Source organism: Sporothrix schenckii (genome assembly GCF_000961545.1).
Source record: "Sporothrix schenckii 1099-18 chromosome Unknown Cont47, whole genome shotgun sequence".
NCBI classification, from domain to species: Eukaryota; Fungi; Ascomycota; class Sordariomycetes; order Ophiostomatales; family Ophiostomataceae; genus Sporothrix; species Sporothrix schenckii.
In genome coordinates this window covers 670,904-693,968 of record NW_015971148.1, presented here as the reverse complement: position 1 = coordinate 693,968, position 23,065 = coordinate 670,904, and the positions used below count along the sequence as shown (strand labels likewise).

The 23,065-nt window shown below is 61.0% G+C and overlaps 10 protein-coding genes across 10 annotated transcripts; 4 read left to right on the top strand and 6 right to left on the bottom strand.

Annotated features, from left to right (window-relative positions):
• Nucleotides 1-238: 238 nt before the first annotated feature.
• Nucleotides 239-2,194, top strand: SPSK_03178 (arginyl-tRNA synthetase; the record flags this gene model as incomplete). The annotated part of the gene is made up of 1 exon (XM_016730019.1): nt 239-2,194. One exon carries the CDS (start codon nt 239-241, stop codon nt 2,192-2,194), a length of 1,956 nt encoding a protein of 651 aa, XP_016584812.1.
• Nucleotides 2,195-2,906: 712 nt separating this feature from the next.
• Nucleotides 2,907-4,264, top strand: SPSK_03377 (nmrA-like family protein; the record flags this gene model as incomplete). The annotated part of the gene is made up of 4 exons (XM_016730215.1): nt 2,907-3,002; nt 3,078-3,091; nt 3,143-3,610; nt 3,679-4,264. 4 exons carry the CDS (start codon nt 2,907-2,909, stop codon nt 4,262-4,264), a joined length of 1,164 nt encoding a protein of 387 aa, XP_016584811.1.
• A 75-nt stretch (nt 4,265-4,339) lies between these two features.
• SPSK_03197 (uncharacterized protein) lies at nt 4,340-6,235 on the bottom strand (the record flags this gene model as incomplete). Its single annotated transcript, XM_016730038.1, has 1 exon — nt 4,340-6,235. The coding sequence occupies one exon, from the start codon at nt 6,233-6,235 to the stop codon at nt 4,340-4,342; it is 1,896 nt and encodes a 631-aa protein (XP_016584810.1).
• A 748-nt stretch (nt 6,236-6,983) lies between these two features.
• Nucleotides 6,984-9,235, bottom strand: SPSK_03119 (uncharacterized protein; the record flags this gene model as incomplete). The annotated part of the gene is made up of 2 exons (XM_016729960.1): nt 6,984-9,008; nt 9,032-9,235. 2 exons carry the CDS (start codon nt 9,233-9,235, stop codon nt 6,984-6,986), a joined length of 2,229 nt encoding a protein of 742 aa, XP_016584809.1.
• A 358-nt stretch (nt 9,236-9,593) lies between these two features.
• Nucleotides 9,594-11,227, bottom strand: SPSK_03270 (MFS transporter; the record flags this gene model as incomplete). The annotated part of the gene is made up of 2 exons (XM_016730110.1): nt 9,594-10,481; nt 10,547-11,227. 2 exons carry the CDS (start codon nt 11,225-11,227, stop codon nt 9,594-9,596), a joined length of 1,569 nt encoding a protein of 522 aa, XP_016584808.1.
• Nucleotides 11,228-11,861: 634 nt separating this feature from the next.
• SPSK_03215 (uncharacterized protein) lies at nt 11,862-13,687 on the top strand (the record flags this gene model as incomplete). Its single annotated transcript, XM_016730056.1, has 3 exons — nt 11,862-12,441; nt 12,505-12,570; nt 12,624-13,687. The coding sequence occupies 3 exons, from the start codon at nt 11,862-11,864 to the stop codon at nt 13,685-13,687; spliced, it is 1,710 nt and encodes a 569-aa protein (XP_016584807.1).
• An 804-nt stretch (nt 13,688-14,491) lies between these two features.
• SPSK_03711 (uncharacterized protein) lies at nt 14,492-14,905 on the top strand (the record flags this gene model as incomplete). The annotated part of the gene is made up of 1 exon (XM_016730545.1): nt 14,492-14,905. One exon carries the CDS (start codon nt 14,492-14,494, stop codon nt 14,903-14,905), a length of 414 nt encoding a protein of 137 aa, XP_016584806.1.
• A 230-nt stretch (nt 14,906-15,135) lies between these two features.
• SPSK_03497 (nuclease S1) lies at nt 15,136-16,137 on the bottom strand (the record flags this gene model as incomplete). Its single annotated transcript, XM_016730335.1, has 1 exon — nt 15,136-16,137. One exon carries the CDS (start codon nt 16,135-16,137, stop codon nt 15,136-15,138), a length of 1,002 nt encoding a protein of 333 aa, XP_016584805.1.
• A 1,514-nt stretch (nt 16,138-17,651) lies between these two features.
• Nucleotides 17,652-19,451, bottom strand: SPSK_03225 (MFS drug transporter; the record flags this gene model as incomplete). Its single annotated transcript, XM_016730066.1, has 1 exon — nt 17,652-19,451. One exon carries the CDS (start codon nt 19,449-19,451, stop codon nt 17,652-17,654), a length of 1,800 nt encoding a protein of 599 aa, XP_016584804.1.
• A 703-nt stretch (nt 19,452-20,154) lies between these two features.
• On the bottom strand, nt 20,155-21,555 carry SPSK_03361 (uncharacterized protein; the record flags this gene model as incomplete). The annotated part of the gene is made up of 1 exon (XM_016730199.1): nt 20,155-21,555. One exon carries the CDS (start codon nt 21,553-21,555, stop codon nt 20,155-20,157), a length of 1,401 nt encoding a protein of 466 aa, XP_016584803.1.
• Between the last annotated feature and the right edge of the window lie 1,510 nt (nt 21,556-23,065).

Here is a 23,065-nt window from a genome sequence, read left to right as displayed (position 1 = left end):
CCGCCAACTCATGTCGGACAGAGCCTCATGACTCCACTTTTACCGCCCAGGCATGCTGAAGCTCCGTCATTAATCGCCGCGTTTCTTCCGCAATGCGACATGACTCACACGGCATCCTCTCGCAGGAGACATACCATGAAAACGTCGACGCCAACAGTGTGTCATAACAATTCCTTGCTTTCCCAAAATTGACGCTAAATTACCTGACAATTGTATCGTCCACGAAAAAACATCGCCAATGTCGAAAACAGGCAATGGCCTGGCAGACGTTCTGCCCGCCATTGACGGCGTAGAGCCCGCGCCGCAAGACTTTGCCGACCTCCCCGACGTACATCTTCGCAGTCGGCCGGTGGACTTGTATCGCGTGCACGTCGCCAAGATTCTTGCCCAACTAACGGGGTGCGCCCCGGCCGTGGCCTACGATGCCGTGCAGTCCACGACGGCGTTGGCCAAGGGCGACTTGGTGGTGCCCGTGCCGCGACTGCGCTTAAAAGGCAAAATCGACGAGCTCTGTGCCGATGTGGCGGCCCGTTTTCCGGACACCCATCCGCTCTTTGCCAGGCCGGTGCCGACGGGCATTCACCTCCCCATCTACCTGCGCCCGCGTCCGCTTGCGCAGTACCTGCTTCCCTACCTGTTTGAGCGCAGCGCCCTGTACGGGCACGACCACACAGAGGGTGCCGCCAAACCGAAGCGCGTCCTCGTCGAGTTCTCGTCGCCCAACATTGCCAAGGAGTTCCACGCCGGGCATCTGCGCAGCACCATCATCGGGGCCTTTATTGCGAACCTGTACGCATCCATGGGGTGGGACGTGGTCAAGATCAACTACCTCGGCGACTGGGGCAAGCAGTTTGGCCTGCTGGCGGTGGGCTGGAAACGGTACGGTTCCGAGGCGGAACTGGCCCGCGCGCCGCTGCGGCACCTGCTGGAAGTCTATGCGCGGATCAACAAGGACTTTGAGCCCGAACAAGAAGCGAGCAAAAAGGCGCGCGATGAAGGACGCGACACGGCGGAGATTGAGTCCCAGGGCCTGTTTGCGGAGCGTAACGACTTTTTCCGCCGCATGGAAGACGGCGACGACGAGGCATTGGCGCTGTGGAGGCGGTTTCGCGACATCAGCATCGACCGCTATGTCGCCACGTACGCGCGCCTCAACATAGCTTTTGACGAGTACGCGGGCGAGTCGCAGGTGCAGCCGGAGTCGCTCCAGGCCGTGGAGACGCTGCTCAAGGAAAAGGGCGTCTACGAGGAAGAGAACGGGTCGTGGCTGATCGACTTCAAGAAGCATGGTGCCAAGGCCCTGGGCGTCGCGGTGGTCCGCGGCCGGACAGGCACCACGACGTATCTGCTCCGGGACGTCGGTGCCGTCCTCGAGCGCGAGACAAAGTACAGCTTCGACAAGATGATCTACGTCGTCTCCTCGGAGCAGGATCTGTACTTTCAGCGCATCTTCAAGGTGCTCGAGCTCATCGGCCGGGCCGATCTGGCGGCGCGCGTGCAGCACGTCAACTTTGGCAAGGTCATGGGCATGTCGTCGCGCCTGGGCAACGTCAAGCTGCTGAGCGACATCCTGGACCAGACGGCCGACGCCATGCACGACGTCATGCGTCGCAACGCGACCAAGTACGCGCAGGTCGACGACCCGGCCGCCGTCGCCGACACGGTCGGCATCGCCGCCGTCATGGTGCAGGACATGACCGGCAAGCGCATCAACAACTACCCCTTTGACATCAAGCGCATGACGTCCTTTGAGGGCGACACGGGCCCGTATTTGCAGTACTGCCACGCCCGCCTCTGCTCCCTCCTGCGCAAGGCCGGCCTCGCGAGGGCCGACCTGCACAGCGCGGTCCGCGAGCGCGGCCCCGCGGTCCTGGCCGCCCTGGGCCCCGACCTCGACACGCCCCACGGCGCCGACCTCGTCCGTCTCATGGCCCAGTACCCCGACGTCACGTCCACGGCGTTGCGCAACCTCGAGCCCTCGACCATCTTGACCTACCTGTTCCGCCTGGCCCACCAGCTGTCGTCGGCTTACGACGTCTTGCAGGTCGTCGGTGCCGACACGCGCGAGAGCATGGTTGCTCGTGCCGTCGTCTACGAGAGTGCGCGGCAGGTCTTGGAGAACGGCATGCGTCTGCTCGGCCTCACCCCTGTTGAAAGGTATTGTCGTCCCTCCTACATTCTCAAAGACAGCTGAGATTGCTAACTGATTGCAGGATGTGAACAACATAGTGGTTTTTACAAACATGATTATCGAGGTTGGAAAAGTGTTTGCGAGTTTGTGGGTTTACTAGTATGAGTTGGCAGCACGAGATAATTTTATATGTGAATTTACGCAAATCTCTGCTGCTTTTGGTGGACTCTAGAGAATAAAAGATGATGGGGCAATTAACTCGGATTTTGCACTGTGATCGCTAGTCCGTCACGTATCGTTATTATAATTACCGACGTAAAGTTGCTTCGGATTTTTCATGAAACAAACGTCCAAATACACAGGAGAATATTCTAACAATCAGTTGATATCCTGCTGCATGTATTCAATAAAAGCATAATAATTTTATCAAGACATCGAGTCCTAAATCCGCGGAGGATCAAGGTACAAGATATTCTTCCGCAGCTGAACGTGACCTCTGTCTTCCACCCATTGTCATCTCGATAACAACCGTCCCTTCGGACAAGAGAAGCGTAAGCTCCAGTACCAGTTCAGTCCTCGGACACTTTCATTACTAATTCTCTTGGATATTGATAATGGCAAATGGAAATGTGTCGTCCTTAGTAGAAGTCGTGGACGTCGCCGCGAGGACGGGTCTGCGATTCTCCGCCGACATGTGGGTCTCGATTCGTCAGGATCTGGAGTCCTGCTGGCCACTAAACCTTGTCAGGGCAGCGCGCGGTCGTTAGTCCAAACCATGTTTGAGCACCGCGCGGTCTTTAGCGCCATTTGTTTCGACGACGAAACGACGCCCGTTGCCTGTCGCCTGCAAAACTTGGCCGACGGAGCGACGGTTTGATTGTAGACGGGCGTAGAAGGCTTTCAATTGACAATCAGGTTTGCAGACGGAGATTATAACGCCCGACAGGATGACGAGAAGGGGTAGCATATCTTTCGTAGCTGTGGCTGTAGATGGAACACCAATATAAATAGACAGCAGCTCCCCGACGTGCAGATAACATCTGGGAGATCAACATCATCCATCTGCCTCTTAACAATTGACACCCTATCTACAACTTTCACAGCCTCTACCACAGCCGTCTTCATCATCCTTACTTTCACCATGTCCAACATTGCTGTCGCCGGCGGTCACGGCAACGTGGGCCGCACCCTTGTGGAGGTCCTGCGCGCTTCGCTGCCCGAGACCACCGTTTTTGCTCTGGGCCGCAAGACGCCCGAGGACGCGGCCCGCAAAGAGTTGTCGTTGGCGGTCGACTACTCGGACGTCGCGGCCACGACCAAGACGCTGGCCGACAACAACATTGGCACAGTCATCAGCGCCATCAGCGTGATGGACGCCACCAGCAGCGCCGCGCAGCTGTCCCTAATCGAGGCGGCTGTCCAGTCGGGCACCGTCGCGCGCTTTATTGCCAGCGACTGGGGCATGGAGCATTCCACAGAGTATGTTGCCTTCGGGGGCGCCCATGTCGTGTCTGCCTGCTGCCACTTGTGTACTGACTGACAAATAGTTCCTTTCTGTATCCCTTCCGCCACGCCGCCATCGAGGCCCTCGCCAAGACGTCGCTCCAGTACACGACCGTCGTCAACGGCTACTTTCTCGACTTTTACGGCCTCCCCCACGTCAAGTCCTACCTGCCGCCCCTGGGCTTTGCCATTGACGTCAAGAACAAGGTCGCGGGCATCCCCGGCACAGGCGACGACACCATCGCCGTCACGTACACCTTCGACGTCGCCGCGTTTGTCGCCCGGCTGCTGTCGCTCGACACCTGGGCGCCCACGACGTATCTGTACGGCGACCGCCTCACCCTGAACGAGCTGCTGGCGCTGGCCGAGGCGGCGCGCGGCGCCAAGTTTGCGGTGTCGTACGATTCGCCCGCGTCGCTGGCCAAGAACGAAATCACCGAGCTGCCGCTGCACGTCGCCTTTTACAAGATGGTGCCCAAGCCGATGGTTCAGGGCATGATGGCCATGTTTGGGCGGTGGGTGCTGGAGGGGCGGTTCGATGTGCCGGTCGAGAAGACGCTCAACGTCCAGTTTCCCGAGGTCAAGACGTCCTCGGCGGCCGAGATTGTGGGCAAGTGGAAGGGCCACTAGGGTGTGCAGTCGGGTGGCATGAGGCTCGATAAAGAGCATGTAGATTTCTTTAATTCAATAGTTTGTCACTTGTCATTACATGAAAACAGGACTGTCGGCTAGCAAGGCCACTGATTCTCGAAATGTGCGTGGTGGTTCGTTGTGCTGCTGAGGCGGCCGCTTCCACAATTCCTCCAAGTGGTGCAGCGTCGACGCCAGGCCGCCGAATTTCTGTAGAGAGCCGGCAGTAGCCACAATGTTGCGGATTGCGGCTCGTTGCTCGACAGTCGCCATGATGCCCGTGACAAAGATGGGCCAATTGAGGCCCCGTAGCACAGCCGGCGACGACAGTTGTTGCAACAGCGCAAGGACGGTTGTGGCGTTCTCTTTATGAGACTTGCTGGCGCAGTTGTCGCAGGCACATTGTCTCGTGACTGTATCCAAATACAACAGGCCGGCATAGGCCCAGATGCGTGTGACTTGGGCCTGTTCCTCAAGTTGGGCGCCGCTGTCGGGCCGGTAGTAGGCTTGCAAGAATGGAGGCGGAGACGCTGCACTCGCACATGTACTTGCACTGAGCGGAGATGTTGCGGATTCCGTGTCTCGCGTCAAATGCTGTAGGCCATCGTGGATGCGCCACGAAAGGCTTTGACTCCGCGCATGGAGCTCTGTCAGCCGGCCCGGGTCGCCACGGTTCACCTCGGAGCCCTGGTATGCCCAATTGGCAAGCACGGCAATCTCGCTGATGAGAATCAGCATCCAGCCCTGGCATCCGACCACGTCTTCCATGCGGAGTCGCCTGGTGTCTTTTGTAGTTCCGTCTGCTTGCGCAATGAGTCGCGGGTACCATGTTCGCAGGTGCGGCATCCCTTGCCGCGTCGTGCTCTCCACAATGTCCATGTACAGAAGCACACTGGCCGCGAAACGGAAGGCCGCTTGGTCAATGTTCCAGATGCGCCAGCCGGTGCCCTGCCGTGCCTCCGAAAACGAGCTGTCGAGCGACGCCAGGACGTGGTCGAGGGAGTCGTACTGCCGGACAATGCCGTCAAACACGTCTGTGGCGGCACGCAGGTGAATGGCGCGTGTTCCTGTCCCCGTCCCGGCGCCGGTCCCCATGGCCGTTTCAAACACTTGCAGCTGCACAATGTTCACCAGCAGCCGCGTGCGCGGGACCAGCGCCGTGTCCGCCGGCGCGTGGGGAATGCTGTCGATGACGGCCCGCACGGCGCGGCTGGCTTCTTCCATGTGCTGGCCAAGAATGTCCCAGATGAACCTACCGCAGAAGGATTGGAGGGTTGTGTGGGACTGGGCCGTCTGAGATGTTTCCGACGGCGACTGCGGCGTCGATTTTGACGGGGTTTGTGTTATCAGGGCCAGAAAGTAGGAAGCCAGGCTCATGGCCGTGTGGTACAGCGGCTTTTGCGTCTGCAGCGTCGCCAGGACCCATGCTCGGCCGCCTTCAAAGATGGTTGGGCGGTAGTGCGGGAACAAAAAGGGAAACACGTAGTCGAGGTACATGACGGTGAAGTCGGCGGAAATGTACGATTGCCCGGGCGGCGCAAAGGCCGCCGACGCAGAAACAGGCGAGGATGGAGGCTCGACTGTGTGCGAGGACAATGGTGCTTGGATCGACGACGAATTGTTTGCGTTTGCTCCTGCTTGTTCCGTTTCCTTCACAGCCGGCACGCCCCGACCATCTATATTCATAAGCAGCTCGGATCTCTCGTCACCGCGTTGTGGGCGATTTTGGACCCTGCGGCGTTGTACGGCAAGCGATCTCTCTCGGACCTGGTGTTCTTTGATTTGTGCTCGGATGACTAGGTAGTACTGTTCCTGTGCTTTTCCACCTTCCATCCAGCGCGGCCGTGTCTCGTCACCATTGCGACAGGAAATGCCCAGGTCGCGGCAGTTGCTGCAGAGGGGGAGTGTGCGGTCGCACTTTTTCTTGCGTAGACGGCATGTCCAGCAGGAAAGCCGCGAGTGTTGAGGCATGTCGGTCAATTGCTCTAGTTTAGCAAATGACCACGATTGTGATGGAGATGGGCTTTGATGGCAACCAGTGTTGGCGGGAATGCTGATGATGGAAAGAGTTTGGCTCGGCCTGAGAGGTGAGAGTGCGGGGTTCGGGATGCTGTGAGTACAGTCTAAGACATGGTGATGAACATGGGCGAGTGTGGATGAAGATGATCAGACGGGCGACGATGAGTTTGACCGTGATGCAACTCAACTTTGTGAGATGCAAGAAGAGTGTGGATGAAGATCATCTTTGACACACAGCTCTTTCCGTTTTGTCACTCGTTGCAATGAGTTGACCAATCCGAGACGTCGCGTGCTTCCGCTATCCGCACCGTCCGCCAGCGCACTTACATGCTGAAAAGTGGATCTACACGTGACTCTCACCAAACCGCCCCGCTTTTGTGTTATCACGCAAGAGCTAACTCACGTAACGCCATTTGTCGAAAGCGCCATGGTCCCTTATCAGCTGCGTTCTCGTTGTGGGTGTCAAGTGCTGGCGCGCGGAACGCTGTCGACGACACACCGACACCGTTTGGCCGAGATGTGTGCGTATAACTGCGGTTGTGCTCCTGTCCATACACGATCATGGCCAGCCAAGCCCAGTTTGTGCCGCTGTCGCCGCCGCCGCGGTCTTTGCGAGTGTCTCAACGGCCGCCAACAGCATGCAGAGGTAGGCCCACGGATTGTTTGATTCGTTTTGTGTTCTTTTTTCATGTTGTGTCGTTCAGACGACGGGCGAGGCTGACAGCCAACTGACTTGGTAGAATGCTCGCAACGCAAGGTCCGGTGTGACAAGGAGACGCCGTGTGGCCGATGCGTTCGGCTGTCCAAAACATGCACCCGCGAGGTGGTGCGGATCAGCAAGTCGCTGTCGCTGCACCGGGACGAGCTGCGGTTCCTGCGGGCACTCCGGGCCCGTCTGGTCGCGCTGGGGCCCAGCTGCCACGATGCCGTCGCCGACATTGACCGACGCGTCCACTTCCTGGAGCACGGCAAGTCGGCCGCGTCCGACGATGGGCCACCCCAGCCAGATGCCAACGACATGAACGGCGCCGCCATGGGCGTGGACCCTGCGATGCACAGCCCGGCACCGACGGATGAAGACGAAATGCGCAGCAGCTACGGCGGAACGGCGACTGTGGCCAGTCCGACAAGCATGGCCACATCGGCGTCGACGCCGGTCGTCAGCGTGCAGCCACGAACCGTGCAGTACCAACACCAGCAGCAGCACCAGCACCAGCGCATGCCGACCACGCACCAGCTCGACGACAACCATGCGTCCATCCTGACCGGCTTCGAGTTTCTGGCCTGGGGCCGGCACAGCCAGGCATGCTTCCCGCACCGCCGCTGCCGCTGCTACCAGAACCGGCGGTATTCGGAGCTGGCATCGATCAACTGCGACGCCGCGTGGGTCGGCCGGCAGGCCATGACGCTGCGGGCGGACGCCAGCGACAGCGACCCGACGGAGCCGTCGGTGCTGCTGCCGCCGCGCGTTGCGCGTCAGGTGGTGGCGTTCCACATGGACCACCTGCGGTGGCACCACAACGCGTTCCACGGGCCGACGTTTGTGGCGCAGTGCGAGCAGTTTTGGCGCACGGGCACGGCGGACCACCCGCTGTGGCTGGCGCTGTACTTTGCCGTGTGCAGCGTGTCGCTGTGGACGCTGCTCAACAACGAGCCGTACCGGCGCGAGGTGACGGGCGACTGGGACTTTGACGAGGCGCTGGTGGGCCGGCAGTTCCAGGCCATGGTGCACACCCTGTACGGCGAGAACTTTCTGGAGAACCTGTCGCTGTACGCGGTGCAGGCGATTGTCATCTCGACGCGGATCGCGCACAACCTCGACCGCACGGACCTGAATGCGATTCTGGTGGGTGCCGCGGTGCGCATCGCCCACTGCCTGGGCCTGCACAAGATTGCGGACCCGGTTGCCGACCCGCCAGACGAGGGCACCGAGGTGGACGCGTGGCACGAGCGGGTCGAGATCGAGACGGGCAAGCGCGTGTGGCTGCAGCTGGTGATCCAGGACCACTTCCAGATCCCGTACACGGACACGTACGTCATCCACCCGTCGCAGTACATCACACCGCTGCCGGACAACTGCAACGACGAGGACATGGTGGCGCGGCCGGCCCGCGAGCCCACCAACTCGTCGTACGTGCGCATGCTGGGCCGGACGGCGTCGCTGATCCCGCCGCTGCTGGACGGGCTGGGGCCGATGGGCGCGCGCAAGCCGCCCGCCGAGGCGTACCAGCACATCCTGGCGTGCGACCGCGTGATGCGGGCCAACGTGGCGCAGATCCCCGAGTTTCTGCTGCGGGACGACGCGGCCCCCGCCGCAACGAAGACGCCCTGGCTGGCGCTGGCCCGGCGCACGCTCGCCATCTCGGCCGCCGAGAAGATCATCATGATCCACCGGCCGGTGCTCTACGACTCGTTCCAGGGCGGGCCCGCGTTCCGGCACACGCGCACGACCTGCGTGGCCGCGGCCACGACCATTCTGCGCGAGCACGAGCAGGCGCTGGCCGAGCAGACGCTGTCCATCTGGACGCACTCGGCGTTTTGCGTGACGGCGGCCGTCGTGCTGGGCCTCGAGCTGTTCCACCGCACCGACCACACCGACGACACGGCGCACGCGTACCGGCAGACGCTGGCGCGGGCCGCGGACCGGCTGCGGCACCGGCGCTGCGACGCCATGGCCAAGCGCGGCGCCGTGCTCATCGACACGCTGCTGGCGGCCGAGGAGGACCTGGTGCTGCGGCTGATGCGCACGGCGCGCAGCGGCGACGCGTCGACGGCGCACCACCAGGCGGCCATTATCAACGACATGCTGGGCCGGCACGAGATCATGGCGCGGTTCCTGGCGCGGGCGCCGCCCAAGCCGGACAGCAGTGTCGGCGGCGGCGGGGGCAGTGCCGGGAGCACGCCCGTGGCGATGGGTGGCGGTGTGAGTGGGGGCGTCGGCGGTCCGGCCATGGACGTGTCGCCACCACCGGCCGTGTCTCTGTACCAGGGGCCGCTTCTACCGAATGCGTCCAACAGGGGCAACAGCGGCAACGCGGGCCACAGCGCAAACCACGACGGTATGAACGCGTTGCTCACATCGATGGACCTGGACACGAGCCAAGACTTTGAGTCCTGGTTCAACAACGTGTTTGCTCCAGTGTACGACCCGCTGCTGTAGCCGTCTACGTAGTGCCTTGTTACATTTATTGCACTTACGAGAAATGAAAGGATGCCACTACTTTCTAGAAACGAATGTCATAATTGCAATTGGCTAGTGTATGTAACGCAAGTAAAAATAAAGTAAAATCATCACAACGCCAACACCCCACTAGTAGTTGTAGAGCTTCACAACTGGAGACGCGATGGGCTGGCCGTCCTTGTCAACGTGGCTGGCGTCCACGCCGGCTACACCATCGCCCCCACCGACCTCCTTCTTCAGCTGCCGGTTGGCCAGGGCGTACAGGACCAGCAGGGCCAGGGTGACGGCGACGGAAAAGGCCATAAAGGCGACGGCAATGGTCCAGCCGCGGTGGTAGTAGGGCAGGTCGTCGGAGCGGAAGAGCTGGCCGCCGACGATGCCGGCGCAGTTGGCGGCCATGATGAAGAGGGCCATGCGGATGGAGCGCTCGGCGGGGGAGCGGGCGTTGATGGCGAGCCAGGAGCCGTGGGCGGCGTGCCACCAGCTGCAGGTGGCGCTGGCGAGAGTGAGGAGGGCAAACTTGGTGGCACGGGCGGCGTCGTCGTGCAGGCACTTGTAGGCGACGGTGAAGACGAACTCGATGGCGACGGCGACGAGGACGAAGCAGCCGCGGCGGCCCCAGCGGTCGGCCACGAAGCCGCCGAGGACGACGAGGGCCACCGACACCCACTGGCCGACGCTGGTCATGGCGTTGGAGGCGAGGCGGTTGAAGCCGTAGGAGGCGACGATGGTGGGCGCGTAGGACCACAGCGCCGTGGAGGGCGCGAGGCCGACGGTCGTCAGCAGCACGTGCAGCCAGACCTTGCCGCTGAGCAGCGTGACGCGCAGGTCCTGCCACGCGACGCGGCGCCGCAGCGGGCCGGCCGTGGGGTCGTCCAGGGCCTTGCGCTGGCGCAGGATCAGCAGCTCGCGGTCGCTAAAGTAGCGCACGCCGGCAAAGGAGACGGGGTGGCTCGGCAGGCCGGGGAAGAGGGTGACGAAGACGACGCCGGTGAGGACGGTAAAGATGCCTTCGAGCTGGGTGGGTTAGCAAATGTCAGGGGGTGTCGTATGATACTATGACACACGGGAGGGGGACGTACAATAAACAGCCACTGCCAGCCGGCCAGGCCAGCGAGGCCGCGCATGTGCAGCACGCCGTAGGCAATGAGGCCGCCGGCGGCCGTGGCCAGGCCGTTGCCCAGGAAGAAAAAGGCATAGCGCCGGCTCAGCTCGTGGGCGCGGTACCACTGCGAGATGGTAAAGAGGCTGCCCGGGATGAAGCCCGACTCGCAGAGGCCCAGCAGCAGGCGCGTCGACAGGTAGCCGCCGAGGCCCTTTTGGAACGACTGGAAGGTGGCCACGAAGCCCCACAAGAAGATCTGGACGCCGATCCAGGCCTTGGGGCCGACGCGGTACAGCACGAGGTTGGACGGGATCTCCAGCACGACGATGCCGGCGTTGAGCAGCTGCGTGCCGATGTTGAACTGGTTCTGGGTGATGCCGACGTCCTTGAGGAAGTTGTCCGTCAGGGCGTTGCCGGCGTTGGCGCGGTCGAGCTGCAGGCCAAAGAAGACGAGCATCAGGATAGGCATCACGATCCAGTCGACCTTGCGCACCAGGGCCTGCTCCTCGGCCGCGGTCCACGTCAGCGTGTGGCCGACGTCGCTGTCGCTGGCGTTGCCGGCGGCGTTGTCGGCGCCGGGCATGCTGGAAAGCGCCTGGGCCGACTTTTCCTCGTCGGACACGGGCACAGAGGCCGTGAGGAGGTCCGACTTGGCCATGTGGGAGGTGTGGGCAATGTTGGTGATGTTGTGCTGCAAGCTGTGGACGTGGTGAGAAATAGTAAAGATGCAGTCACAGTCTGCGGCCCGCTTGGTCCATTCATCTGTCGATCGGCCCCTTGGCGGAACGAGTCTTCATATACTCGTCGAGAGAACCTGGCAACGGGCACAGGTCCTGATGGGCAAATCTAGCGTCGCGATTGCACCATCTTGGACGTGCGCCATGGATGCCACTCTTTTTGGCGGCGACACAGCACGCAGCGTATCGAGTGCGGATGTGATAGGAGATGGAACGAGATGGCGCGGACCTTGTCTGAAAGCAAGCCCTGTCACAGGCGCGGGCGAGACGGACGCGGCCCACAAGTGGAGCCGCCCAGCAAGGCCATCTTGATAACTCGGGCGAGATTGCATCTAGGCCGTGTCTGCACGCGACGGTTGATGGTGATATCGTTGCAATTGATTTCGCAATTGCACGATCTTGGCATCGTGCCCGCAAGACTCCGACGTCCGACGTGGTTGTTAGAGGGTGCATTCCATCTCAGCTTCCAAAGTCATTTCTTTTTATAACAAACACACCACGGACCAAAGCACAACACAACCATCATTCCTCGCCTCACACCCACGCGACACCAACATGGGGCGCTCACCAACGACACCCGCCCTCCTGGCCCTGGCCCTGGCCGCGGCCGTAGCCTCCCCAGCCTCTGCCGACACCACCTACCGCTCCCGGCCCGACCTCTCGCCGCCGCACCTCAACATCACCATTCCGTGCAACGGCCGCTGCGCGCCGGGCTACCTGTTTGTGTCGCCTTTTACCACGTACGGCGAGCCGGACGACCGCGTCTCGAACCAGGTGGCGCCCTACATTCTGGACAGCGCCGGCGACCTCGTCTGGTCCGGCTTTGGCTACTTTGCCGGCTGGACGTGCAACTTGCAAGTGGCGCGGTACCAGGGCCAGGACGTGCTGTTCTCGTTTGAGGGGCTGCACAACGGCAACCACGGCCACGGCCACGGCCACCACACGCTGCTGGACGACCACTACAGCGTCGTGCGCGTGCTGCGGGCGGGCGGCCACCGCGTGTCGGACAAGCACGAGTTTGAGATTGTGGACGAGACGACGGCGCTGCTGCAGGTCTACGAGCCGGTACAGCGGAACCTGGCGGCGTACGGCGGCGACGACGCGCAGACGTGGATTGTCGACGCGCGGTTCCAGGGTAGGTCATGGACGGGCAACACGTCATAGGTACGCTGGAGTGCATCTACTAACCGAACCACAGAACTCGACATTGCCACGGGCGACGTCGTCTTTGAATGGAGCAGTCTCGACCACGTGTCGCCAGACGGTGAGTCCACATTGGCACCCGCATCCCATCTCAGCCCCTCTAACAACTCGCAGAGTCCGCCCTCTCCCTGCCGCGCGGCCTGGCCGGCGTGGGCCGCAGCAGCGCCACCGCCTGGGACTATTTCCACATCAACTCCGTCGCCAAGGGCGCCGACGGCCACTACCTCGTGTCGGCCCGCCACGCGTCCACCATCTTCAAGATCAACGGCACAGACGGTTCGGTCATATGGCGCCTCGGCGGCAACCACTCCGACTTTGTCCTCGGCGATGGCGTCCGTTTCGGGTTCCAGCACCACGCGCGCTACTTTGTGGAGGGACAAGACGGCGGGGCGGACGTCATGTCCCTCTTTGACAACTCCGTCTACGGCTCCGAGTCGGCCGGCCGCGGCCGCGAGATCCGCGTCAACCCCTATTCTCGCGGCAAGTACATCCGCCTCGACCACGCCGCCCACACCGCCACCCTCGACCGCGCCCTCGAGCCGCCCGCCGTCGCCGTCCCCGCCCGCGCCCGCGGCGACCCGCCCATCCTCACCAAATCCCAGGGCTCCCTGCAGTCCCTGCCCGGCGGCGGCGACCTCGTCAACTGGGGTTCCGAGGGGCAGGTCACCGAGTACGACGCCGCCGGCACGCCCGTCTTCCACGCCTGGCTGGGCCGCGGCTTTCTCCGGGACAGGCTGCAAAACTACCGCGCCTTCCGCTTCAACTGGACGGGCCATTCCGCCGAGACGCCGGCCGTCTACGCCGAGCAGCCGGCGGCGGAGGCGTCGGGCGCCGTGGATGCGGGCGGCGCGGTGCGCCTGTTTGTGAGCTGGAACGGCGACACCGTCACGCGCGCGTGGCGCTTCTCGTGGGGCGAGCAGCCGACGACGGACGACGCGACAGGCACCGTGTGGAAAGCCAAGGTGGTGCCACGCCGCGGGTTCGAGACGTCGACGCGCATCGACCGGGCCAAGGACGTGCGCATCGTCGCCGTCAAGGCCGAGGCACTGGACGCGGACGGCCGTGTTCTGGGCGCGTCGTCGACTGTTGCCGTGCAGCAGGCACTGACAGAGACGGTGCGCAAAGGCAACAACCGCGTGGAGGGACAGGACAGATTAGGGCTGAATGTTGAGCTGTAAACAATAGGTATAGCGTATTAATTGCAACAAATTTTTCTCATTTGATTTGAGGATACCGCCCGGCGTCACCGGGTTACGCTGCAGAGTCCACACATTATCTCCATTCTATCTTCCTTCGCGTGCCGCGATAACCGGGACTCGACTTGCTTGCTTCATAATATTGCGGCCCGCTATTAGGCCTGTTGTCAAGACTGGGAAATGAGTGTGCCAAGGCGCTATGCAGCGGCTCAACTTTGCTATCCGCCGAAATGATGTCACTTGCAGCGGTGGATGCATGCCAAGGATGCCTGGCAGGTTTTACGTCGAACAGGGTCTCAAGGGTCCAATTGACAAACGAACCAACAGATGGACCTTTTCAAGGGCCTCTCTTTATCGCTTCAATGATGCTAAGTGGTCCTGCGAACACGTCCGAGTCAATCCATTTCGTCTCGTCATAAGCTTAAAACCCGTCCGGGGAGTACATACACTTTCTCACCCATTGGTCGCCCCACAGGGCAGATGACATGCCCAAAGCGGCAGGGATCATAGGTCTTTTCAGGGATTGAGGGCATCCTTCGCGAAATCAGGGCGGCATAGCCTCGCCACTGTAACGCCAAGCAGTAAACAAACTGGCAGAGTTTATGTCCGGGGTGTCGTGCCGAAGGGGCCTCGTGTGTAATTAATGTAATGATAAGATACGTCCACCATGGCGATAAATCATCTCACAATTCTGCCTCTACCATCGCCAACATACATCATCAATACCAACATCACGAAGATAATTATTCTCGACACAAAAACTCAACAAGACACCTCACCATCACAATGTCCTCTGCTGCCTCAGCGACGTCAAACGCCCCCTCGCCGGCATCGACCTGCCCCGGCGCCGGCGTGCTGCCCGACCTCGAGTCGCTGCCCATCCCCCACGACGTCCCCGTCGCCGTCATCCCGGGCACCAACGCGTCCGAGCCCGACATGGTCGCCTGCTGCTCGCCCAACGCCGTCCACGTCGTCGAGGGCTGCTACCTGTACTGCCAGGCGCCGCCCGCCAACCCAGACTTGAGCTCGTTTGGCAACTGCCTCACGGTCAACCACCGCGACCTCAACAAGTCGCGCATCCTGGGCTTCAGCAACGACGCCGCACCGGGCGGGCACACGTCGCCGTCGATGACAATGGCGCAGCTGGGCGTGTGGGCGCTGCTCGTGTCGGGCGTTTCGAGCATGGTGTTTTCGGCATGAGTGGCGGAGGAGACAATACCAATACCCTACGCTGTGAGGACATGCGGAATGGAGACGGGCCGTGCGACAAAACGCACAATCCATTGTACCCTGTCGTTTGCAGACTATCATAGTGTTCTTTCTGTTCTATGTACCATATGTCCACTATTAATTACAATTGCATCTCGTCTCACGTCGTCACGTCGTCACGTCGTCATCGTTCACATCGCGTATAGAGCGCGCCCGCCCATTCAATGACGGTGCTGGCCGCAGCTGCCGCCCAGCGCCGCGCGGGCCAGCTTTGCTTTGCTCAGGGGCCGCGGCGGGGGCAGCAGGTCGGCGCCGGAGAGGTCGGCCACGGGTGCGCGCTTGGCGGCGGCGCCGGCGGCAATGTTCTGGGCGTAGATCAGGTTGAGCCAGTTGGCGAGGCGGTAGCCGGCCTTGGCGATCTGCAGCTCGACGGTGGGGACGACGCCGTTGTAGTAGGTCGGGTAGAGGTCGCCCGTCTCGAGGGCCGCGACGCCGTTGGGCATGACGACGGAGCACACGAGCGCGTTGGCGTCGGCAGCCCAGCGCGTGGCGGTGGCCACGGCGCTGCCGACGTCGTCGCCGGCGATCCACGACGCCTTGGCGCTGGCGTAGCTGCCCGTGTTGATGGCGGCCGTGAGGCTCGTGGCCCACGACTGCGCGTCGGCGAGCGTGCTGCCGCCGACGAGCTTCTCGGGAATGTACGTGTCCCAGTCGGCGTGCAGGTTGTCGCTGTAGCCGTCAAACGTGACCTTGATGGTGTTGCCGCCGACGTCGAGGGCCTCGTCGTGCAGCGGCTGCGTGATGTCGCCGACAAAGTGCACGAGGAACTTGAGCGCCTGGTTGATGTTGGCCGCGCTCAGGCGCCCGTCGCCCACGCGCTGCGTGTAGTTGGCAATGGCGCTGATGGAGCAGCCGCTGCTGCCGCAGTCGCGCGCGTAGTCGACGTTGCAGCTCGACGGCGGGTTGTCCTCGGCGTCGATGAAGTGGAACGGCGCCGACCACTTGCCCGCCGTCGTCGCCCGGTACGTGTCGGCCCACGACGCAACGTTGGCCAGGTACGACGTGGAGGTGTCGCCCAGCACGCCCTGCGCCCACGTCTTGACCTCGCTCGTCACAAAGTTCTGCGCCACATACGCCACGGTGGCGTGGCCCAGGCTGCCCCAGGCATGGGCGCCCTGGAGACTGGCCAAGCCGGCCAAGACGGGAACGTAGGAGGTCTTCATCGTGGATCAAGATGGGGAAATTGGAGAGCTGTGTGGGGAGGTACCGGAAGGTTGCCTGGCTCCATTTCCTGGTGAATGCGTCGACTCGAGCCGGTTTATATAACTCGAGGGGATGGGACGAACATGGGAGGGACAACGACTGCGTATCCGGAACGACATTTTGATTTCCCTTTCTGGCCTCGGTGGACTGGCCGCATACTGCCAGGTCCCTCCCAGCTCGATGCGCATGCGTACAAAAGTACTGTCGTGAGCTTGTATTATGGAACAAGCACCACGACCAATTAAGCTTATCGCACCGGACGACGTTCGGTCCACTCAGCAGCCGTGACGCAGCAACATGGTCCAGCTGCCGGCCAAGCAGCCAATTGCTGCACGGCACTAGGAAACATGGGGAAGGAGGTAAGATATGCACGACATGCGACTTTGTGCTTCCAATGCTCGTTCGGTTCGTTCCACCGCTCAACTGCCGCCCAAGACGGGCCAAAGCGGGCCAGAATGCCCAGTAGCGCCCGGCGGTGTACTAAACAGGAAACTGGCTTTGGGCCGTCATTTACACCACAGGGGCTGCTGGCTATCGATTGGTTCAGAATGAGCGTCAGGATCGGCACTGAAACGACGAATGCAATATGGAAAAACAAGGGCGTCGGCGGCGATCGATGCTGCTACACATCGTAGTACTCTGTCGATCGTAGTGGCTATGGAGATATGGTCTCTCTCAATGGTGGACAAGCCTGCGTAACGTGGCGCCCACTATGCCTAATGCGACGCCGACGGCCGATGTCGACATGGACGAGGGGAAAATGTGCTATAGCGAAGAACAAAAGGTCCTCGCTTGTGCCGAGAACTCCGGGCACCGACAGTCGCAATACCAGTCTCAGAACATGTTGAGCATCGCACGTTTGTATGAACATGTGCAACGTGCTTGAGCCACCGTGTTTTAAATGTAAAAACAGGTGTCGTGACGTTCGGATTCTGCATTTATTTCGTCTTTCCTATCCGCATCTACCACGATCCACGTCACATGGGCGAGTCGTTGGCCACAGCAGTACCTCCCCACTTGTGTAAACTGAGAATTATGATCTTGGCATTGCCCTGCGAAGAAAAGTCACGAAGAAAACGGTGCGGAACTGTCCGCGTTGGCTACCGACCGTCGCCTTGTGTCTCCCGCCCCCTGCCTCTTTTCCACCGGGCCAGTACTACTCTCCGATCCGACTATGCTCAAATGCGACTCTGCAACTGTGGAGTTGACCACAGGCATGTGATTCCGTCGAGATAAAGACAACAAAGTTACGGATGAATTGTATTAGAATGCGTTACCAAGACTTTGCATCGTAGGTCACAACAACAATGTCTACATATCTTGATTTGTTCTATATTTATTATTTGACGATAAAAAGAAAAAGAAAACAAAACAATATCACTGTTACCCTACTAAAATATCTCAACAATAAATACATGCTTTTATGAAAACGCCAATATACAATCAATTCCTTTACGTAAATGCTCACCACCAACTACTTTCTTGGCTTCGTCGACAGCAACAAGGTGCACACCACCGTGACGCTGCCCACGGCCAGCAAAAAGTACAGCCCGCGCCGGCAGGCCTCGTAGTAGATGCCCTGCACGACGACGCGCGTGTCCGCAGGCAGGTCCCGCAGGGCCTCGACGGAGTGCGTCAGCGTGTCAATCAGCTCGGCGCCGCCCGGGGTGCCGGCAAAGACGTCGGTGAGCCGGGCGAGGAGGTGCGTCTGCACAATGGTGGAGATGGCGGCGACGCCGGCGACGGAGCCGACGGAGCGCACGAGGTAGACCAAGTAGGTGGCGACGGCGTGCTCGCCAAAGTCGCAGGCGCCGATGAAGCGGAAGAGGCTGGCCGGGTAGGACATGCCCTGGCCGAAGCCGCCGACGGTGAGGTAGGCGGCGTAGTGCCAAGAGGGGTCGTGCATGCCGAGGGCGAGGTTGGCGACGCCGCCGGCGAGCAGGACGAGGGCACCGCCACGGGCCAGGGCGGTGAGGAGGGCGTTGGGCCCGCTGGCTGCGTAGCGCGGGGCGAGAAACTTCATGGCGAGGCCCGTCGTGAGGCCGCCGAGGGGCGTGGCGAGCGACGAGGCGACGAGGCGCAGGCCGGCGACGGCGGCCGAGTCGAGCAGCACGGCCTGGAAGAAGAGGGGCATCAGAAACAGGAAGCCGTAGCCAGACATGCCGAGGCAGACGTTGGCGACGAGCAGGGACACGCGCTCGACGCCGTGGAGCATGCTGAGCGGCAGCAGGGGCACGGCCGTCGTGCGGGCCTCGACGGCGAAAAAGACGGCCAGCAGCACAATGCTGCCGCCAAGGCAGCCGAGGACCGACGGCTGCGCCCACGCCAGGGCGGCGCCCGCGCCCGCCCCGCCGTTGTTGCTGCCGGCACTGAGCGCCGCCAGAAACAGGGACAGGCCGGCTATGAGCAGGACGGCGCCGAGAAAGTCAACCTGCTCCCACGTCGACATGGGCCGCGTCACGGTGGCCGTGGCCGTCGAGGGTTCTCGCGCGTTGCCACCGACGACAGACTCGACGTCGGCATCGATGCCGTCGCCGTCGCCGTCGACGTCAGGCTTGACAATGGCGCGGTGCCGCCGGGGCACAATGCTCTTGGGCACCACGACGCGGGCCACAACCAGCGCGGCCAGGCAGATGGGCACCTGCACCAGAAAGGCGAACCGCCAGCCCAGCCAGCCGGCCAGCGTGCCGCCCAGCGACGCGCCCAGGATGGCACCCACGCCGTGCAAGATGTTCTGCCCCGCCTGGTACATGCCGCGCTGCTCCGGCGCAATGAGGTCCGTGTTGATGATGGTCGCCATCGTCATGAGGCCGCCGCCGCCGGCGCCCGCCAGCGCGCGCATGGCAATCAGCAGGCCCAGATTGGGGCTCAGCGCGCAGCCGAGACAGCCGAGGCCAAAGAGCAGGGTGGCCGCCAGCAGGCAGGCCCGCCGGCCGACAATGTCCGAGAGGCGGCCGTAGAGCGGCTGCAGCGCCGTCGTCGTGACGAGGTACGACGTGGAGATCCACGCGGCCAGGTTGGCGCTCTGGAACTCGGACGTGATGACGGCGTACGTCGAGGCCGTCACGGTGCCGTCGAAACCGGCCAGGAACACATTGGTGAACAGGGCCGCCTCGATCCAGAAGAGGCCCGGGACGGCCTTGGCGCCGGGCGGGACGTTGCCGTGGACGGGCTGCGCAGCGGCGAGGAGGGGAGAGGTCTCGTCATGCTGGGCAACGGCGTCGCTCGACGTGTTGGCATCGCCATTGTGGCGTGGGATGTCGCGTCTTGCCATGGTAGTGTGTCTGAGTGTGACGCAGAGTCGGACGAGTGTAGACAAGAGTGAATCCGACAAGGTGCAGGACAACGTGTTGCGGACAATGTGTTGTCGTTTTAAGATGAAAGGCCAGACAAGCTGTTGAACAATGGCACCATCCGCGTCCGATAGTAGAGCTTGCTAAACATCCACCAAAACGTAAAGCTCGACTGGAACAACAGCTTACCTACGCCGTACATTTCCATGTCGGCCGTTGATGATACTTGCCCGAGCAGAGGTCGACACTATATCTCGGCCGAGTCCATTTCTGCCCCGACGATAACTGTGGGGCGCCCGCAATCACGACATCCGCTAACGATCACAACTTCGGGCGCTAATCCAAGACACGAGCGACCCATGCACATAATACCAGGTCGTGGACTTGCATTTGATGTAGAGGGTATCTTGTTAACCTGGCTGATACCGAAGCAGTTTCTCCTGCTGGACATCGCCGTGACATCATGCGACGACTTGTCACGTGCTGCAGGGACTTTTTCATGGTCGATGAGATAAATGTGAACCAAGTTCAATATGTTCAATAGGGTATATACAAAGAGGCGTGCCAATGCACGACGAAGTGAAAAACAATGTACAAGAAGTGAAGGCATGTCGAAACCACAAAATGTATGGACATAAAACATAAAACATGACGGGTGCACATTCGCACAGATGCGGTTGCCGCCTAGTCCAAAAAGAACCAGGACCCTTGCACCCGTCCCATCGCGGCCCCGGCCAGCTGCCCAAAGGCGCTCGGCGACAGGTCGACGTCGTTTTCCGCGCAGGCCGTGCAGCGGTCGACAATGGTGACGTCGACAGTCGCGCCCACGCCGCCGCCGAGCGCGACGCGGATGCGGCGGCCACACAGCGGGTTGTTGTTGGGGTTGCTGACGCCGTGGGCGGCGCCGACGGCGTCGTACAGCGACTGGGAGACGGCGGCAATGTAGTCGGTGGCGGCGCTGTAGCGGCCACACGCCCCCAGGCCGGGGGCGTAGTAGGTGACGTCGCCCGCAAAGGGACCGCCGGACGGGTTGTTGGAGGACGGCGACGAGGGCGACGTGGGGGGCGCGGGCGCGGGCACAGGAACCGGCACAGGGGCCGGTGCAGGGTCCGGTGTGGGCGCAGGCTCTGGCGTGGGTGATGGCGTGGGCGCCGGATCTGGAGAAGGAGCCGGCGTCGTTAGTATGGGTGTGGTCGTCGGAGACGGTGACGGTGATGGTGAGGGTGAAGGAGCAGGCGTGGCAAGAGGTGCCGGGGAAGGTGTGCTGGAGGATGGCACGACGGCCGGTGGAGGCGTACTGGAAGACGTGGGCGGCACAACTGTGGATGCGTTGGACGAGAGTGTAGACGACGGCAGCGTCGACGTGGACGTTGGTGACGTAGCGTTGGTGGACGATGTGACGTTGAAATTAATGGGCGTGGCTGTGGGATGTGGGGGGACGATGGACGGTGTAGATGTAGCAGACATGTTGGTACCAGAGCCGGCCAAGAGCGCATGCCGGGCCTTGGCGGCACGCACGCCCAGGCCGGCACTGAGACCAATGACCAAGATCAGCGCGGCCAGGACACCTGCAGCCATCAGGAGCACACGGCGACGGCGTCGAGGAGCGGCGGGGAGACACCCAAAACGACCATCGTCCGCACCGGCTTCCGTCATCGTGCTGAGCCGACGAGCACTCTCTCTCTCTGCATCCCGGCGCTCTTGCGCCACAGAGAGCGACTCGAGAGACGACACGGCACGCAGAGAGCTGGCCTTCCCGCGAACGCCGGCCTTGCCGGTCCTGCCCTTGGGCCCGTCGTCGTCGCTACTGCTCCCCGTCGTCTTGTCCTCGCTGTAGTAGACATGGGTCTGCGCTCTACCAATTTCCTCGTCACTTGGCGACTGGCCCACGAGGCTGCTCCGGACAGAGGCCATGATCGTAGACAAGCGTGCCAGCGGACTCGTCGGCGACTGACGGTTTTGGCGGTTTTGGAGGTTTTGGCGCGACGATGAGGCCTCGGCGCCCCCGCCAGGCAGCTCCCAGTCGATGGCATTGGCGGCCGTGGACCGGGGCATGTATGCCCGAGATGGCCTGGTGGTATACATTGTACCAAGTGTTGTATCTGATGTGTTTCTTTGTTCAATGAGCGTGGTGTCGTCGACTGGTCATAGTCACGTCTGCTCCTGGCAGACGGCTGGTATTGTATCAAGTAAGGACTGTAGGTTTTGTTGACGAGTATGTCATGGAGCTCATGTCGTAGTGTTATCGTTGTTGTTGCGACGGTGTTTTGAATTTAAGCGTGGAGATCAGGCGATGTGCTTGTTTTTGTTTTCGTCTTTTTGTTTGTTTTCAAAGGAGTGGAAGGAGCGACGATCGGCTCCGGGTGCAAAGGAGTGGGTGTGATGAGACACAGGGGTAGAATGAAACTTAGAATTCAAAAATCGACGCAGACAGAAAACAAACACTCAAACTGGGGGCGACGGCATGGTCCAGCAGACGTGCCTGCAGGGCAACCTCTGTCTATTTATTGTCATCCCTGGCACGACGTGCGTCTGCACGCTGCAGACATGCCTACCGACATGCTTACCGACTATCACGCTGAAGGCCACGGGCGGTTCCTGGTTCCTGAATTTCCATCTCGTGGCCTGCATTCCCGCTCGTTCCGCCATTTTATCCGGGCCAGGAACAGAGATTTACGAAATGTGGCAGCGCCACAGTATAAATGAACGCCAACACACCAACAGACACATCGGTGCCCATGTGGTCATTTGGTCTTTTGGTCCTTTGGTCCTTGTTGTGTCGCTTGCTGACCCGGGAAGCACGACACGCGAGACGGCACGGTTAATTAGGCGCGGAAGACTACCAAAACTACCAACATGCCGGCGTGCGCTGCGCGCGGATAATATAAAACGGTGAGCACGACCAAAGCACGGCATGAATGGGCCTTATAGGCCGTATTGGTGCTTTGCCTCGTGGCGGCATCTTCCCGTGGCCCGGATGAAGCAATGCTGTTCTCGTCCCCTGGCTTCGCGCCACCTCTCTGCCGTGCTTCTCAGCTGGTCTCATTCTGCCATTTTATCCCCCTTCTAGAAAATATAGGCCACAGAGAATAAAGCCACAGAGAATAAGGCCGCTCGAAATAAGGCCGATGCCGAGCCCTATATGTTGCCCTCTATTCTGTGTTGGACGTTTGTATGATCGCTGCGCCCGGCCTAAGACCACGGCCAGGAATGTCGGCAACTCTTCCCAGGCGACACCATGTGCAGTGGTTATGATGATTCTTGCCTGTCTTGCCCGGAATACCGTCTCATTGTCAACCGGTCTCTGCCATCGTCATTGTTTTCTTGTCTCTATTTACCCGAAATCATCACCTATAAACGGCGGACTATATGGCGTTTCCGGGGGATTCCAGCAAAGAAAAATCGATGTCGTCAATACCGTTTTACCCTGTCAGAGGCGCAATTGCATCTCACTTTGATCGTCTACTCACTCTACAGTGCGGCGTGCCAGACATTACACATTATGCAATGACAAAGACAATATACGCTTGTGTCTTGTGCAATGTCAGCAGAGCACAATGCATGGCCATGCAAATTGTCTATTGACACAGCACAC